Source organism: Leptonychotes weddellii, chromosome 3 (genome assembly GCF_054177405.1).
Source record: "Leptonychotes weddellii isolate Sample4059 chromosome 3, ASM5417740v2, whole genome shotgun sequence".
In the NCBI taxonomy this organism is placed as follows: domain Eukaryota; kingdom Metazoa; phylum Chordata; class Mammalia; order Carnivora; family Phocidae; genus Leptonychotes; species Leptonychotes weddellii.
The window spans coordinates 13,619,362-13,638,160 of record NC_138371.1 but is presented as its reverse complement, the minus strand read 5'-3'; the positions used below and the strand labels follow the sequence as shown (position 1 = coordinate 13,638,160).

Below are 18,799 nucleotides of genomic sequence, written 5' to 3'. Positions count from 1 at the left end.
AGTCCCACATCGGGCTCCCTGCTCAGTGGGAAGCCTGCTTCTCCCTCTCCCACTCCCCCTGCTTGTGTTCCTGCTCTCGCTATGTCTCTCTCTGTCAAATAAATAAATAAAATCTTTAAAAAAAAAAAAAATCACAAAGAATGAAAAATAAAACATGCAATGCAACAGTAAAATTTGAGTAAATAAGTGTTCTTTATTTACCTTAAAAATGATTACTCTTGGGCGCCTGGGTGGCTCAGTTGGTTAAGCGACTGCCTTCGGCTCAGGTCATGATCCCGGAGTCCTGGGATCAAGTCCCACATCGGGCTCCTGGCGCGGCGGAGAGCCTGCTTCTCCCTCTGACCCTATCCCCTCTCATGCTGTTTCTCTCTCTCTCTCTCTCAAGTAAATAAATAAATAAAATCTTTAAAAAAAAAAATGATTACTCTTTTAAAAATATAAGCAGAAATAGGAGTGCTTGGCTGTCTCATTTGGTAGAGCATGTGACTTGATTTCAGGGTCATGAGTTTGAGCCCCAGTTTGGGGGTAGAGCTTACTTTAAAATATATATATATATATTTTTTCTGCATATATATATGCAGAAATAAGATTAGATGCATATTTTGAACTTCTTTGTCTTCTCATAAAGCAAAGAAAAGTTTTGCTTCAAATGTATTTTAGGTATTATATAGGCCAGGTATTCCCAGATAGTGACATAAAGACCACTGGTAAGGAGTTGTTGACTGACCCCACTACCAATCCTTGGAAACCTGCAGACCAAATCCCCTCCCGGCAAGTTCCCAGTATGCATCTAAGTCCCATAATAAAAGAAAAGATTTTTCAATGTTCTCAGTGGGAGTGCTACTATGGCATTTGCTCTGGATCTATAAAATATTTCATTTCACTTCAGTTCCATCTCCTCATGGCCCTCAAAATTAATCTTCATCAATATTGGATTATTTTTCATGATGCTGCAATCATTCAATTCATTCACCTTCCTGTGTGGTATCATTTTACAAATTAGGAAACTGGAGCTATTAAAAAGATAGAGGGGCACCTGGGTGGCTCAGTCATTAAGTGTCTGCCTTCGGCTCAGGTGGCTCAGTCGTTGAGCGTCTGCCTTCGGCTCAGGACATGATCCCAGAGTCCTGGGATCGAGCCCCGCGTCGGGCTCTCTGCTCAGCGGGAAGCCTGCTTCTCCCTCTCCCACTCCCCCTGCCTGTGTTCCCTCTCTCACTGTGTCTCTCTCTGTCAAATAAATAAATAAAATATTTTTTTTAAAAGATAGAAAAATTCCTGTAACCACACAAAGAATCATTCCATAACAAAAGCCTTTATTTTCATCTTTCATTTCAGCGGCCTTTTTCTTCAAGGAAATAAATCAGATTTAAATTGATTGTACCCAAGCTGTTATTTACCAAAGCTCTTTGCCTGCAATCCCAGAAGCTGCCACCAGGTGGTGGTGAGCCAATTTGGATGCATAGGTTCTTCCCAGGGAGGTGTGAGGGTCTGACAAAGCTTGAGTTGTTTTACTTCAAAAAAAGGAGAGAGAAGAGGAAGAGGAAGAGAAAAAGAAAGAGAAGAGAAAGAGAAAGAGAACAGAAAGAGAAAGAGAAAGAAAAAGAGAAGAGAAAGAGAAAAAGACTACCAATGCCCCCACTGTTAGAACTGTTTTTATTTTTTATTTATTTATTTATTTATTTATTTATTTTTTTAAAGATTTTATTTATTTGACAGAGAGACAGCGAGAGCAGGAGCACAAGCAGGGGAGTGGGAGAGGGAGAAGCAGGCCTCCCGCCGAGCAGGGAGCCCGATGCGGGACTCGATCCCAGGACCCTGGGATCATGACCTGAGCTGAAGGCAGACGCTTAACGACTGAGCCACCCAGGCGTCCTTTATTTTTTATTTCTACTTTTCAAAAGATTTTATTTATTTGACAGAGAGAGAGAAAGCACAAGTAAGGGGAGTGACAGAGGGAGAGGGAGAAGCAGACTCCCCGCTGAACAGGGAGCCCGATGTGGGGCTCGATCCCAGGACCCCGGGATCATGACCTGAGCCGAAGTCAGCTGCTTAACTGACTGAGCCACCCAGGCGCCCAGTACTGTTTTTTTTTTTGTTTTGTTTTTTTAAAGATTTTATTTATTCATTTGATAGAGACACAGCGAGAGAGGGAACACAAGCAGGGGGAGTGGGAGAAGGAGAAGCAGGCTTCGCTCTGAGCACGGAGCCTGACACGGGGCTCGATCCCAGGACCCCGGGATCATGACCCGAGCCGAAGGCAGATGCTTAATGACTGAGCCACCCAGGCGCCCCCCAGTACTGTTTTCAAATTAGATATTTTTTATCTTTTTGAAACTTAAAAACATTTTAACATCATACAGATTTTAAAAGTAGTAATATGGTGATTCACTAACACTGATTCTTTGATCTTTTTCTTCACGTTTTTCCACTCTCTGCCTGCATTCCTTGTAGGAAGGCAGGAGGAAAGAACCTCAGGGCTCAGCAGACTGGCACCCAGAAGGATCAGGGGACTTTTTGCGAATGGAGAGTGGAGGAAGGTTGGTTTTCATCAAGCCTAAGAGATAAGAAAATGACAGCCTTGGGGCACCTGGGTGGCTCAGTCATTAAGCATCTGCCTTCGGCTCAGGTCATGATCCCAGGGTCCTGGGATCGAGCGCCGCATCGGGCTCCCTGCTCAGCGGGAAGCCTGCTTCTCCCTCTCCCACTCCCCCTGCTTGTGTTCCCTTTCTAGCTGTCTTTGTGTGTCAAATAAATAAATAAAATCTTTAAAAAAAAAAAGAAAAGAAAATGACAGCCTTCTGGCTTAGTAAAGACAAATCATGGAAAAGCAAAATTGAAGTAAAAATTTAAAGAAAAATTCAAGTTTTCACTAAATCTTGGAGCCATGGTAACAACGGATGTGGCAACTTGCTCCAAATAATAGTTCCTGTGTGAAAGGCAGGGAAGTAACAGGAAAGCACGTGGAGATGAACAGAGTTTAGGTTTATTTCCACATATATGTTGAAGGCTCCCGACTTTTCTATTAGTAAGAATCAGCAGCTGCTGCTTCTGTTCATGCCCCAATTTTATAGGGAACTCAACAAACCTTTCCTGGTTACGGGCTGGATGCAAGACCCCGAGGGACGCACACTTCATGGAGGGTGGTTGTCCACATTTCAGTGACACATTTGTGAAAGGTGCTCTGCTGGATGTTTTCATGGCTTCTCATAGGAGTCAGATAAGGAGGAATTCCCCCCTTTTACAGTTGAGGAAATCGAGGGCCAGAAAGGTAAACAGCTAGCCTAAAACCATGACTTTAACTTCAACAGGCAGAATTTGAACCTGGATCCATTTGACCCCAAAGCCTTTTTTTTTTTTTCATTCCAGCTCACCACATCACCTCTGTAACAAATAAATAACGTTGCCACCATGTTTTTCTGGATAGGATCCTATGTCTTTTTTTTTTTTTTAAGATTTTATTTATTTATTTGAGACAGAGAGCATGAGAGGGAGGAGAGTCAGAGGGAGAAGCAGACTCCCTGCCCAGCAGGGAGCCCGATGCGGGACTCGATCCCGGGACTCCAGGATCATGACCTGAGCCGAAGGCAGTCGCTTAACCAACTGAGCCACCCAGGCGCCCGAGGATCCTATGTCTTATATTTATTTAAAGAAATATGTACGGGGTGGGGGATGGCTGGCTCTGTCAGAAGAGCTTGCGACTCTTGATCTCAGGGTTGTGAGTTCAAGCCCCAGGTTGGGTGTGGAGCCTACCTAAAAATAAAAAAAAATGTTTATTGGGCTCTCGCCTGCAACCTGTCTTTCCCCCTTGCCCCTGCTGTAACACATAGGATCCGCCAGGGCCCCGCTGACACTTAAAACCGATCTAGTTTGACTTGAGATGGGCTGTAGAATACACATGGGATTTTGAAAACTTGCTAAGAAAAAGATAACATTTCACTAATGAAGTTGTTCTGTCGGTCTTGTGTTGAAATGATATTATGGCCATATGAGGTAAAATAAAATATTAATTAAAATTAATTCCATCTCTTTCTTCGTACCTGTTTAATGTGGCTACGGGAGAATTTCAATTACCCCCGCAGCTCACATTCTGTTTCTAAAGGACAGCTCAGCAGTCCAGGCTGTACTTAGATCTCTTCTTTGTTGCTTTCTTCATAGATTAAGCTGCTATTACTGGGAGTTTAAGGAGGATTTGTGGAAGGAGGGCCGACAGCTTCTCAGCGGGCCCGGGTGTTAGAGGGGACCCTAATACCGCACACTTAACGCGGCTAATCTGCTTTAGCAGGGAAATTAGCGGCCTCGGTCATTAACAGACTTAAGCCCTTGAGGAAGCTTGGCCTTTGAAAACACTACCTATCTTTTCGGATTATATCTTATGGAATTTTAAAAAAGGACGGGGACGAAATAGTCAAGGAACAAAACAGACCTATTCTCACTCGGTTTTGTCAAATGACAGGCCAAGTTTGAGGTTTCTAAATTTGTCCCGAGTTTACCTGAGTAGTGAGCTGAGAGCTCTTGCATTGTTTGCTTCCATGTACAAAGAAAATGCCTGTAATGACTGTAGTCCCCTTTTCATGCAAGAGCTGAAAGGGATGGAAAAGTACGTTTGCTCTGGAGAAGCGAAGAAATAGAAAGAAACCCTACAGGGAATATCACATTACCCCCTCCAGCTGGGAAAAAGACAGGCTGGCCCAAGATGGGATTTCAGCCCTGTGGTTAAGTAAGCAAACAATCTAACCATGTCATAGAATAATAATAACACGAAAGGGGAGAGAGAAATCCAGGTCAAGTGCCCACATTCAGCAGCTGGAGACACAGAGGCCCAGGGAGTCGGGGCTGGTTGCGGTCACTTAACATCACCACGGATCGGTCCTATATCTGCAGGTGGTGGTGGGTGGGATGGAACTTCACCTGTAATCGGTTCAGGGCCCTCCAGCTACCGTGTATGTTAGAATCACCTGGGGGATTGTTGACAGTCCCTATGCATAAGGCCCCTTGACTTCTTCTGCCTCTTGACTTTGCACTTGACTCTTCTTGAATTCCCACTTCACTGTTCTTACATCTCCTGGCTTTGCCTCCCTCCGGATCTCTGCAGGGCCGTCTCCCTCTCGTGTGACCCTCCCCTGCCATGCAGCGCTTCCCGAGAGAGAGGCCTGCCTGGCCGCCTGCGCCACCCCCATGTCATCATCACGTCGCTGTTTTTCTTCCAGGAATCTGCTGAACCATTCCCACCAGCTCCTGCAATTGTCTGGCCCCTACGTAGGTATCTGTGGACTGGAGGAATGGGGAACAGATTCTTAGCAGTGACACTCTCTGGGACATTGTCTTCTAAGGGTATAATTTCAAGGGAAATATACTTCCAGTTATGTACATTGGGGAAAATGTGATGTAATTTTGAGAAATCTATTTTCCAGTTCAACTCTTACGAATCACATCTGTTCCATCATGTGAGGCTCATCTGGGTGGACAATTTGCAGATACATCAGCTCTAAGATAGACTCCTAGGCTATTTAAAGGGACATTTTACCCATGATCCAAAAAGGAACTTTGCCTGGATAATAGAGAGTGATCAGCATAAGAGTATTACATGATCGAATGGAAACATTGGCTTCCAGTGAAGATCAAATTACAATTGCACTTCTTGCAATGAAGGAATAACAGGGCGCCTGGGTGGCTCAGTCGTTAAGCATCTGTCTTCGGCTCAGTTCATGATCCCGGGGTCCTGGGATCGAGTCCAACATCGGGCTCCCTGCTCTGCGGGAAGCCTGCTCCTCCCTCTCCCACTCTCCCTGCTTGTGTTCCTGCTCTCGCTGTCTCTGTTTCTGTCAAATAAACAAATAAAATCTTAAAAAAAAAGAAAGAAAGAAAGGAGTAACAATGTGGCAATTAAAGGAAAAGCTTTCCAGGTGAATAGTACTGCCACATCAAGTAACAGAGGTAGCAGGCTACAGGGTCATGGCATTCGATATATTTGTGTATCCCCATATTCATGAATTCTATAAAACAGTACAAAGTGATCCCGTAAATATGCAGAGGTCCCAGCCAATTCTCAAATGCATTAATGGGAAGCTGCCATTTCCCACTGAAATCAGCACTTACTTTAGCACGTGCTCCTTGCAGGGTGCAAAGCCTGGTTTCTCAAAAGCGTTGTTCCTAGAGCAGCAGGAACACTAAAACTGGTTACAAACGCAAAATCTCAGGCTCTGTATCCCAGTCCCACAGAATCCGAACCTGCATTTTAACAAGATTCCCAGGGAATTCACATGTGGGCGCACGCGCGCGCACACACACACACACACAGAATTTGAGAAGAATTGGTCTAGAATCAGACTCTAGACTAGTGGTTCGCACCTGGGGGTGGGGTGTGGGGTGCAACTTTACTTCCCAAGGGACATTGGCAAAGACTACAGACATTTTTGATTGTCACGCCTGGGGATGGTGAGGAGGCGGGATGTTACTGGCAGCTAGTGGGTAGAGGCTGGGGATGCTGTCCAGCATCCTTAGAATTCACAGGATGGTCCTCCACACTGAAAAAGAATGACCCAGCACAGGGGCGCCTGGGTGGCTCAGTCGTTAAGCGTCTGCCTTCGGCTCAGGTCATGATCCCAGGGTCCTGGGATCGAGCCCTGCATCGGGCTCTCTGATCAGCGGGAAGCCTGCTTCTCCCTCTCCCACTCCCCCTGCTGGTGTTCCTTCTCTCACTGTTGTCTCTGTCAAATAAATAAATAAAATCTTTAAAAATATATATTTAAAAAAAATAAATAAAAATCAATAATTCAATAGTCATGCACATAACAGTTTGTGGCCCAAACAAACAAAAAATCACCACCTATTGCATAAGAAGCCAAGGGTTTCATGGGAAAGATATTTTAAAATAAGTTAAACCCACCATCATCAACCTCCCCATTCCTGTCTCCCTTCTGCACCTTGTTCTCATTGCAAGTTTGCTTCCTCCTTCCTCCAGATGCTCCAGGCTCTCAGGCAATGCTCTTTCCCCTCTCCTTCTTCTGCCATAGTCCCCTGCCAACCCTAAAATGTCAGTAGGCACTGCGTCCTCGGGGCTCCCCCTCTCCCAGCTCCTCTCCCAGCCTCCAGGATCTACCCCCCACCCCCACTGGCACACTCAGTCTAGACTGTCTGCATCTGGCTGTATCTCCCCCAGTTTACTGGGGCCCGAGTCCCACCCCCAGACAATTTCTGTGCGTTGCTCTGGGTGTGGCCTGGACAGGGGTGATTTCCAAGCTCCTCAGCCAGGGTTTAGAACCACGGCTCTCAGATATAGGTCAATCTCCTTAACTCAGGGGGAGTCTGAGGCCATCCTGCCCAAGCATCCTTTTCAGGCTTACTGCTCCTCCTCCGCATCTTGACCTCTTCACTTTCTATCCATGTTCCCCCAAATGCCATGCACTGTTTAAAAAGTGGCTTTTCCTTATTAAAAAATGTAGCAGTCTATTTATATAGTTTGGAAAAGACAGAGCATGATGAAGATGAAATTGATTTACCTCTAATTCCAGAGCTAAGTGGTAATCAGTGTCATATATCTGTATTTCCTACCAGTATTGCCCTGGGCAGAGGCACACATAAGGCCAGCCCTGTCCTGCACCCGAGCCTCAGTTCATACAGGTCCTCCTGCCTGGAAGGCCCTCCCTCCCCTTCCCTACCTTAGCCTCCCAGAAAACTACTACAAACCCCCTCAGTGCCCATCACATACAAGTGCTTCTCTTCGGCACACCTGGGTGGCACACCTGGGTGGCTCAGCTGGTTAAGCGTCTGCCTTCGGTTCAAGTCATGATTCCAGAGTCCTGAGTTCGAGTCCTGCATTGAGCTCCCTGCTCAGCGGGGAGCCTGCTTCTCCCTCTCCCTCTGCCTGCCACTCCCCCTGCTTGTGCTCTCTCTGTCTGACAAATAAATAAATAAAATCTTAAAAAAAAAAAACAAAAACAAGTGCTTCTCTTCTGCAAAATCTTTCCTGATCAACCAATCTCAGGGTGGATGGAATGTCTTGTCCCATATCTCCATTCCCACAGCACTGTACTTCCTTCAAGGCGTTTATCCGGGGTGGGGTGGGGCTGGATCATTGACTGCTCCTTACTTTCCCCTGCGAGACTGTGAGATCTCTGAGTGTGGGAAGTCAAGACTTTCTTTTATGTATTACTTTTGCTTGTTTGTATTTTAATCTCTGATGCCTAGCACACAGGAAGAGGGATTTACTAAATGTTTATGGAATTGATGAATTTGCTTCCGTAACTGAATTAGAGAACAAGGTGTATCTATCCCTTGGTGGAGCCATTCTGGACCGTAGCATTTTAACAATTGGTGATGACCAGTTTTTGTTGTCTCTTTAAAATTTGGCTTCATTCCTTTCTGTGCTTAACACTATTCACTGTTCTTTGATCCTGGGTGACTAGACAATCCTACTATTTTAATTGAAGTCAAAACAATGGAGAAAACCATAATGAGTTTTTCTCTTTTATTCGTGTTTTGTAGAATTGGGCTATGTGGGAAAGGGGTGGATGGAGTAAAATGGCATAAAAGTAGCTGCTTTGACCTTATCAACAAGGAGAACATATAGCCATGGACTTCCCAAGCCCCCAAGGTGACGTTTGAACTGATAATGTTGTAATAAGTGTATTTGGTTTTACCTGGGAGGGATGCTGGACTGTGCTTTAGTTTTAAAGATACTCCAAAATTCACAGCAGGAGCACTGCAGAGGAGGGATGGGAAGACTTCCGAGCCTTAATACTAACAGTTACCTTTGGTCAAGAGAACTACAGCTATACATGCATTTTCCCATTTCTTATCTGGAGCATAAGGATGCTGAATAAAAATAGCAAAAATCAGCAATTCTACATACAAAATAATTAATATTTTATTTTTTAAAAAATTTTAAAAAGATTTTATTTATTTATTTGACAGAGAGAGAGAGACAGCAAGAGAGGGAACACAAGTAGGGGGAGTGGGAGAGGGAGAAGCAGGCTTTCCGCTGAGCAGAGAGCCCGACGCGGGGCTCGACCCCAGCACTCTGGGATCATGACCTGAGCCGAAGGCAGATGTCCAACGACTGAGCCACCCAGGCGCCCCAAAATAATTAACATTTTAAAGAAAATATTTAATCTACTGAAATTATAGTCTTTTTTTTTTTTAAGGAAATGGTAAAATACCAGGAAGTAAAATAGGTAATTGAGTGATTCAGAAGAGAAAACAAATGCTGAATTCTGAGCAAGGCGATGTCCTTATATGAACTCATTATCATTATTGACAATTAAGATCGCAAGACTGCCCTTTAAGTCCTTCCTACCAGCTACCATTCCATCTTATTATCATACAAACTCCTCAGTCCTTGCATTAGTACTGCTTTCAATTGTGAACTAGTAATTTGTTGGCTCCTAGGGGGACTTGGATGTAAAAAAAACCAATGAGCCGGTTCAATTACATTTCAACAAAAATGGGACAAATTACTGTTTGTTTCTCCTTCCCAGCCAAATCCCAAGGGGCAATTTGAGGCTGGGATTTGAGTTTGGGCAGAAGCTGATTTCCTTGTCCTACTTGGCCAGGCCTTTGGATTCTATGCTAGGTAAGGGCTGCCTCTGGGCCCAGGTGGCTTCTAGAACTTTTTAGGAACACAGCTTTGGAGGCAGACTCCTTCAGTATGACCCTGAGTCAGTGATTTCACTTATCTGAGCCTCAGTTTTTTTAAGTAAAAAAACAAGTCCATTCCCAAGGATGTTTTGGGGTTAAATGAGGTATTACATAAAAACATTTAGCACAACGTTTGTACATAGTATGGTCTCAATAAATGGTAGCAGTTATGATAGTTCACATCACAATCACCATAATATATTAGTAGAAGTCCTGGATATCCTGAGTCAGGTCTGAATCTTTCCAGAGTTCATTGGATCCCCTGGAGAAGCCACAGGCTTGCCCACAGTAGACCTGGTTGACCATCCTCATGTCTGAACTTGGGGTTCTAGAGAAATTCAATAATGGAAAACAAAAGATTTAAGGAAACTTATTTTTTTTTTAATCAGATCTCTGGGACTAAGTAATGGGATGTCACTCTCTATCAACGATAACCTTCCTTAAGAATATAGATGATACTCTGAAATTCCTTGGAATGAATTCTCCTAGATCTTTAACTTTGAGGACCTTCAATTAATACATTTCCTTGTTTTCAATTGAGTCTGATTGACTGAACGTTTGGTTGGGAATATTGGTTCTAATGCTGTACCAGAGACTCTCAAAACAGTGGTGACTAAATAAGATGAAATGTCATTTCTCGCTCACGTAAGAGTCAGGATATATAGTCCATGACTGGCATGGTGGCTCCATAATCATCAGGAACTGGGCTCCTTCGACCTTGTTGCTATGCTGTTTGTACTGTGAGGCTTCAAGTCCATGGCCCAAGATGGCTGCTCCAACTCCAGCAATCCCAGCCAGTGGGAGAGAAATAGAAAACACAGCAATAACTCTTTCCTTTACGGGAAAAACTGGAAAGCTTCTCAAGTCACTTTTACTGTATCTCACTGTTCTGAAATTAATCACAACTCCATACCTACCTAAGAATAATGGATGATATCATCTTGATTTGGGATGGCCATGTGCCCAAGTGAAAAATGGAGCTTCAGTTAGTATGTGAGAAAAGAGGACAAGCCAGGGAAGATAACCAATAATCTTTACATTCACTGTCTATACCAGCCTGCTGCTTTCAGAGACAAATGGGGATTGTCCCAGCTGAATGGGAAGCAGAACTGGCTCAAATGCCTTCAGCTACCCTTTCCTGATTGTATTTCCCATATTCAGAAAATTTTCTTCTGATTGAAAATCAAAAGCCATGCCAGTTACTAAACCTTCTGTCTATGTTACTAAGGGAATTCTTCTGCACTGAACTTTAAAAAAGAAACAATAGGGGCTCCTGGGTGGCTCAGTCGGTTAAGCGTCTGCCTTCAGCACAGGTCATGATCTCAGGGTCCTGGGATCCAGCCCCACGTTGCGGGGGGGGGGGGTAGGGGGGGGGTCCTTGCTCAGTGGGAAGTCTGTTTCTCCCTCTCCCTCTGCTGCTCCCCTAACTCGTGCTCTCTCTCTTTCTCAAATAAATAAATAAAATCTTAAAAAAATAAAAAGAAAAAAAGAAAAAAGTGATTATAGGGGCGCCTGGGTGGCTCAGTCATTAAGCGTCTGCCTTCGGCTCGGGTCATGATCCCGGGGTCCTGGGATCGAGCCCCGTGTCAGGCTCCCTGCTCAGAGGGAAGCCTGCTTCTCCCTCTCCCACTCCCCCTGCTTGTGTTCCCTCTCTCGCTGTGTCTCTCTCTGTCAAATAAATAAATAAAATCTTTAAAAAAAAAAGTGATTATAAAAGTAAAATATAGAAAAAAAATTTAAGATAAAAAACTAAACAAATAATACATAATACACCATATGTTAATTTAAAAATAAAAGAAAGAAAGAACGAAGATAAAGAAAACTCTATAGTTTCATCCATCTAGCAGTAATAACTGTTTAGCATTTTGGTGGACACTTTTCATATTATTCATATTATTTCTCTTTATATATGAGAATTTTAACATAAAAGTGAAATCATGCCATACAAATTGGTTTAAAACTTAATTTTTCAGACTTAATAGGTTACTGATATCTTTTCTTTCCATTAGCTATTCTATAGCATCATTTTTCCTCTGTTTTATTTTTTTAAGGTACTATTGACTTAAAATAAAATTGGCCAACTGTAAGTGTGAAGTTTGATGACTTTGGGTAATTGTGTACAGTCTTATAACTATCACCATGCACAAGATAGAGGACAGTTCCTCACCTTAAAAAGTTTTCTGCTCTGGTTCCTAAGCATTCATTCCCTCTCCTTACACCAGGTCCTAGGCATCCTGTGAGACATGATGCTGATGTGATGGTTTTAGCATCATTTAAATGTCTTTTATTCTTTTATATTGCTATGCCATAATTTATTTATTGAATACCTTGTTTGGGGAAATTAAGTTGTTTTTAGATTTAAAAAAATTCTTTTTAATTTTTGTAATACAGACATTTAGAGGTACGTTTTTGCCTTCATCACTAATACATTTCCTATAAATTTCTACACAAGGAACTACCTAAACAATAAAATGATATGCAGACTTTTAAGGCTTTGGAAAGGTGAACAATCCAAATTGCTCCCCACAGGATTATGGCACCACTAATGCATGTGAAGGGCCATTTCCCTACATTCTGGCTGGATCAATTTGGTTGGTGAACTAAGCATCTCATCTTGATTTGCATTTTTAAAATATTAGTAAGTAATCTTTTCTTTCTGTGTGTATTGATCATACCATTTATTACCTATTTCATTTTTTTTTTTTAGGTTTTATTTATTCATTTGAGACAGAAATATATATAGAGAGAGAGCATGAGCAGGGGGAGAGGCAGTGGGAGAGGGAGAGGCAGGCTCCCTGCCAAGCCAGGAGCCAGACGTGGGGCTCGACCCCAGGACCCTGGGATCATGAGCCGAAGGCAGACACTTAACCATCTGAGCCACCCAGGCGCCCCTTTATTTATTTATTTATTAGATTTAAACCATTTACCTACATCAGCTGAAGGTTCTCTGTGGTTCAGGCTCTGTGCAGATTCACATTAAAAGAACCATTCATGGGGTGCCTGGGCAGCTCAGTTGGTTAAACGGCTGCCTTCGGCTCAGGTCATGATCCCAGGGTCCTGGGATTGAGCACCGAGTTGAGCTCCTTGCTCAGCAGGGAGCCTGCTTCTCCCTCTCCTGCTCGCCCTTCCCCCTGCTGGTATTTTCTCTCTGTGTCAAATAAATAAATAAAATCTTTTAAAAAATAAAAAGATAAATAAAAAAATAAATAGAAAATAAATAAAAAATAAAAAGAATCATTCACATTACTGAAGCACAGGTCAGGATCCAAAAGTAACAAAAGATAAATATCATTATCTTGTCTCATCTTGTGAAGAACATGGAAGGAAATCCGATCTACAATCATGTTCCCATGCCTCACGGCCTTTCCTCCACTCCTCAGTTCTCTTGCTCTACATCTTTCAATATCCCAGGCTGCTAAGACTCAGCCCTGAGGGTGTTCTCTCTACCCGCCTCTCTCCCTCCCTGCCCTGGCTTATCCTGTGGAGGTGGAGTTGGCCTCTCTTTCAGCCTCCCAAACCTCTCCCAATCACTTGGCTAGAGGAGCAAGGGAACAAGCAAAGATGAGATCTCCCTATGGGCAGAGTCCCAAATGGGGTGCTCCTCCTCCCAAATGGACCAGCACCCTTTGGGTTACTTGCCCCACCACCAACCCCACCATGCTTACTGAAGGACAGTTGCTTCCACAGAGAAGACATTGTAGTTGAGAAGTATCTGTGCTTTACTTTTCCCTTCTCTTCCTACCCACCACCTGTCTCTCATTCTATCCCCAAGAGCATGCTCATCGCCTACCTACCCTCCGCCCCTTTTAGCTTTCCCCTTCTTTAAAAAAAAAAAAAAAAAATCTCTGGTGGACCGGATGTGCCAGATTTGGAAAGGTGGGCTTTTGAAGCCCCTACCAGAGCAGACACAGGTTTGCCCCACCTGTGAGAAAAATGAAACAAATGTTGGCATTTTCACTTATGCCAACATCATGATGGACGTGAAGTCCCACGCCAGCCCAGGCAAACACTTGAATCCCATTTATGATCCAGTTATTTCTGTGAGTCCCAAATCTGCATCCAAGCACATACCCCTAGGCCACACTCTGGGTGGCAGTCACTGGAACGTCCCTGCGCTGTGTCTCTTCTCCATCTTCTCAATGCCCGCTGCCCAAGAACGTGAAGAAAAGAGCCTTGACCCCTGCTCTGACCTGGACCCCTGCAGAGGTCGTTGTCATGCCCAAGGCCATGCGGATGTGGGAAGAGCAGTTTTCTCCCCAACACTGTGTCACTAGCTCCTACCTGTGATGCAAAGCAGGCCAGGCCATGCTCAGAATCTCAAAGAGTCTTTTCTAAGACTCTCGTCTGTTCTCACTTCTCCGACCAGAGGCTTCAGGCCCAGGCCAGTTGGCTGGGAGAGAAATGGAGTCAGGCCTGGTGCTTTTTCCCATTATCCTTGCCATCCCTCTTCGTGGGGCCTCAGTTCCTTATTCCCCAGACACAGCCCTGAAAGGGATGCATACACATTCGTGCCTGTGTGAACAAGGGACTCAGCTCCTTCACTCTGCAGCGGGGGCCCAACCCTTCTTTGTGCCAGGCCCTTTTGGCATTCTGGCGAAGCCTGGGGACAACTTCTCAGAAAAACATTTTTTGATGCATAGAGTAAAATATATAAGATCACAAAAGAACCCAACTATATTAACATAGTTATTAATATATTTTAAAAAGCAAATTGGTGGTAAAAAAATATGCATACCTTTTACTGTAGGAGATAATAAGACCTTGCAATGTGTCTAATAGTTATTGTAATTTCAAAGTGATGAAAGCAAATGGTATCTAGTGGTGTCTACAACTTGAATTTGGTATGAAAACATCCGTGATATCTGTTAGTGACAAAGTGACCGACACTGCTAATTCTGCTTTGATATGTTGTCTATGTCATATTTGAAAAGCAATATAAATTACAGTTAGAAGTTACTGCAAATACAGATGGTATTTTTTCCCATTTCGGTTGATGCCCCCCATACTCTATGAAGAAAACCCCCAATTTCTTCTCCATTCCCTTCTAAGATCCCAAGTCCTGCTATCTAGTCAAATGCCTCAGAGCTGACAATTCTGAAGGTACTTAGGTGTGAGTGTGAACAAGAGTTGTAAATTACTCTCAATGTTGTACGTTCTTTCCATCCTTTCTGTTAAATGTCACAGACTGGTCTCTGTGTTTTGGGGGGGATTGGGGAAGGGTTGGATCACCTGTTTGCAGCAAAGCCTCCTGTTGGAGGAGAATGCAGTCCCCCCCGCACTGATACTAGACAGGTGGGGGCAGCAGTTGGGGGCAGTGGTTGGGGAGGCTGCTGGGGGACAGGGGGTGGGGGATGCTGTGCCAGCTAAATGATTCCACAAAGGTCATCAGCCAGGTGGCATGAAGAGGAAAGAAAGAGTGTGAGAGATCTGCCTCTGGGCACAGGGGATATAAATACAGAAATGCTGGAGGACCATTCAGAGGGGTCAATTTTCTGTCCACAGATAAACAGGAGTTCCTACCGGCATGGAAAGGGAGCCCCAATACATGAACAGTGGCCGTAGCCTTAAGGTGATGGGATTATAGATAGCTTCTATTTTCTTCTTTTAAGTGATCCTAATGAGTCTAAAGTTAAATTTGCTACCATGGTTACATTTGTAATAAAACAGAGAAAGTAATAAAGGTTACTTTTTAAATTTTATGCAATGATTTCTTTTTTACCATTGAAAGGCAGAAGGGGGTAATAGAATGAGGTCAAATAACAGAATTGAAAGTCTACGATTCTTGGGCCAAGTCTGACTCGCTCTGGGACCTTGGGCAATCTCTTACTGTAAAATGAGGTGTATTAGATTGTGAGGGCCCCATGACAAAATACCACAGACCGAGTGACTTCAACGACAGAAATTTATCTCTGTTCTGGAGTCTAGAAGGCCGAGAGCGAAGGGTTGGCAGTTTGAGTTTCTCCCGAGGCCTCTCTCCTGGGCTTTCGGACGGACCATCTCCTCCCTGCGTCCCCGCACAGCCTTTGCTCTGTGTGCCCACAACCCCAGTGTTTCCTCCCCTTCTGTGTGTTGTGTGTGTCCTGATTTCCTCTTCTCACAAGGACACGACTCAGATTGGATTAAGGCCCACCCTGATGACCTCATTACCTTACTTACCTCTTAAAAGGTCCTATCTCTAGAAACCCAGTATTTGTATTTTGAGGGACTAGGGTTTGGGACTTCAATGTATGAGTTGGGGTGAGGGGACACAATTTAGCCCATACTCATGGGGATTATGATACTTGATTTCCTGTCTCTAGGTGTTGTTCAGAGTATAGACATTGGGAATACTGTAAAGAACTAAGCTATACAATTGTAAAGGTCAAAACATTAGGAACTGAGGATATACATCTGTGAAGTCACTGTTCTTTCCTCCTGTGACCGGAGGTCTTCACAAGCAATAATTTGCTCTCCATCATAGCTATGTGATGATTGGCTGGCTACCTGATTGGCTGTCAGCCTCCCCAGTATAGATAGACTTGAGAGAGAACACCCGGCCAAATATGCCCAACTAGTTGTCCCTCCTCCTGCCTACTTCATTTGGACACCATGTTTCCTCTTAAGTCATTCTATCATCCTTGAAATCACAATTAAAAAGAGTTCATCTTGTCATTCCCACCCAATGACTTTTGATCCTGTGTTCTGGCTGCGCTGTAAGTTAGGGAAGAGACTTCACTGACTCAAAAAATGGAAATCTGTGATTAGCTAACGCAGAGAGGCAGGAAGTGGTGCCTGAAACACTTAGAGATTGATCTGCACACAGGTCCTGAGAGTAGCTGAGATGGTCACCTCCCAAGCCCTCTACAGTTGTTGAGGCAAGGCAGGGTTAAGGAAGGTAGGAAGCAAGGGCAGAATAAGCACTGGGTTTTTTAGGTAAAAGTCTAACCCATTGGTATTAACAATTCATAAACAAAGGCTCACAGGCCAATAGAGATTTGACTTGACCTACCTTTAGACAAACAGGTGTGTACCCCCTCTATGCAGATTCTGCCACTCGTTCTTGCTCAAGCCAGAGGACCGTTGTGAGTGTGTGAGCACGCACGTGCATATGTGTGTGTGTGTGCATACGCATGCACTCCTGGGAGTGGGGTGGCGACAGGAACCTGACTTTGAGAACAAGAGAAAAATGGACATATAACAGATGGCATCAACCACCTGCAAAGTGATCCAGTTCACAGATGGCTTGAAAATTAATTCCTAGTCTCCATTAAGAGGCTCATTAATTCCTTTAACAAGCATTGCTGTGTTCCTTCCCTGTTTCCGGCCCCTGATTCTGGGGATGCCAAGATGGATGAATTACAGCCCCAGGTCCCAGGAGCCTCAACATCTAGGATAGACATGTGAACTGACACATCATGCCCAATTCCTGTGGGCAGCTGAGCTATCCTTCCGCACACATTCCATGCCTGAAATTTAAGTGGGATCCTGATGCTGGCTCGCCATAAACAGCAGAGCCCATTATTCTCCGACCTCTTCTTGCCCTAGACCCTGCCTGGGCTTCTCAGGATTGTCCTAGCCACATGCTTCACTGCTCAGTGCCCCCTTGCCCTTTACCTCTCCCTGTGTGTTTCATGCGGAAACTGGTCTTCCCCATTACAACATCTTGCCTTGGGCTCTGTTGCAGAAAGACGTATGACCCCTCCCCAAATCCTCATGTTGAAATCCCAACCCCCAGGACCTCAGAATGTTACCATATTTGTAAAAGGTGAAAGATTTATGCGATCTGAAGAGAAACCAGAGTATAGAATGTTACCATATTTGAACATTAAGCTTTAAGGATGTGATTACTTGAAAAGGAAGCTTTTGGGGATGCTCTTCAAGAGACTTCCGTAAAGCTGGGAGGCAATATTACTGCAATTCTCTCAAGAGAGACTTTGGTTTTCTTTGGTCTTTATTCTTAGTCTCAGTGGCAACAAAATATTAGACCAAAATACACTCCCCTGCTAGAAATTTTCCAGTGGAATATAACTCTTCTCAAAACGAGAACCAGGAATGATGTTTATGTCATCAAAGTAGTGATTGCTATTGCAGAAAATACGACAGTGTGATTTGAAGAAATGCTGATCTGCCATCAGGGGGAACGTTGCAGTTTCAGCATCATCTGTTTATTTAGAGAAAAATTCCCTAAGTTGGCAGCTTCACACCTGTCTTTTAGCCCTACTTTCCACATACTTCAATTTTGATATCCAGGACTGATAATGGAGATTTCTTTCAATGCGATCATATTAGTATTTCCGAACTCAGTTGACCTACACGGTCTATAGTAAACCTTGACAGCAGATGAGAAATATAATGGGCGTTTTGGCCAATATGCTGAGCTCTTAAGAAATAGAAAAAGCTTCTTTGGAAGGCTATGTGTTTTGAGCCCTGTTTATAGTTATGGAGATAGATTTTCCTCATCCAGTAATTCTTTTGTCTCTTACATTTGTTCTCTCTTACGATTAATGGCATTCATAATGAAAAATTGGGGTTATAGCTATAATGAGAATCATAAAACAGCAAAAGGTTCCCTGGCCTGCCCAGCTATGACCATGATGCCCTTAGCACCATGTACTGGCCACATGATTGTGCCTCTTCTAGGAGGCCTAAAGGTATGTCTGTGGTCTTTTTATCACAAAAAGAGGCAGTTTCTCTCCCCTACTGAAAATAGTTCTCTAAAGAATACTAATCAGGGGCGCCTGGGTGGCTCAATCAGTTAAGGGTCTGCCTTCGGCTCAGGTCATGATCCCGGGGTCCTGGGATCGAGCCCCGAATTGCTCAGTCGGGGAGTCAGCTTCTCCCTCTCCCTCTGCCCCTCCTCCCCCACCCCCCACACTGGTGTTCTCGCTTGTAGGCATGTGTCTCTCTCTCTCAAATAAATAAATAAAATCTTAAAAAAACAGAATACTAATCATTTTGCTCCTTAAAGATTACTGAATTTAAATTCCACAACTATGATAGTTTGAGGGTTGTGTCCAAGAATATGAGGGAGGGGGCGCCTGGGTGGCTCAGTTGGTTGAGCGACTGCCTTCGGCTCGGGTCATGATCCTGGAGTCCCGGGATCGAGTCTCACATCGGGCCCCCTGCTCGGCGGGGAGTCTGCTTCTCCCTCTGACCCTCCTCCCTCTCGTGCTCTCTGTCTCTC

At 44.1% G+C, this 18,799-nt stretch overlaps 1 protein-coding gene across 6 annotated transcripts in view; it reads left to right on the top strand.

The window, feature by feature from the left end:
* MOGAT1 (monoacylglycerol O-acyltransferase 1) overlaps positions 1-18,799 on the top strand; it is a 94,388-nt gene that overhangs the window by 64,960 nt on the left and 10,629 nt on the right. For 4 of the 6 annotated variants that reach the window (XM_081813501.1, XM_081813505.1, XM_081813503.1 and 1 more), the window contains exon 7: positions 2,452-2,746. The exons of the other annotated variants lie outside the window; for them this stretch is intronic. In XM_081813501.1, coding sequence (XP_081669627.1) covers positions 2,452-2,731 — 280 coding nt within the window. In that variant the 3' untranslated portion in view covers positions 2,732-2,746. Of the gene's footprint in view, positions 1-2,451; positions 2,747-18,799 lie in introns of those variants that run through there. 6 annotated transcript variants of the gene reach the window in all.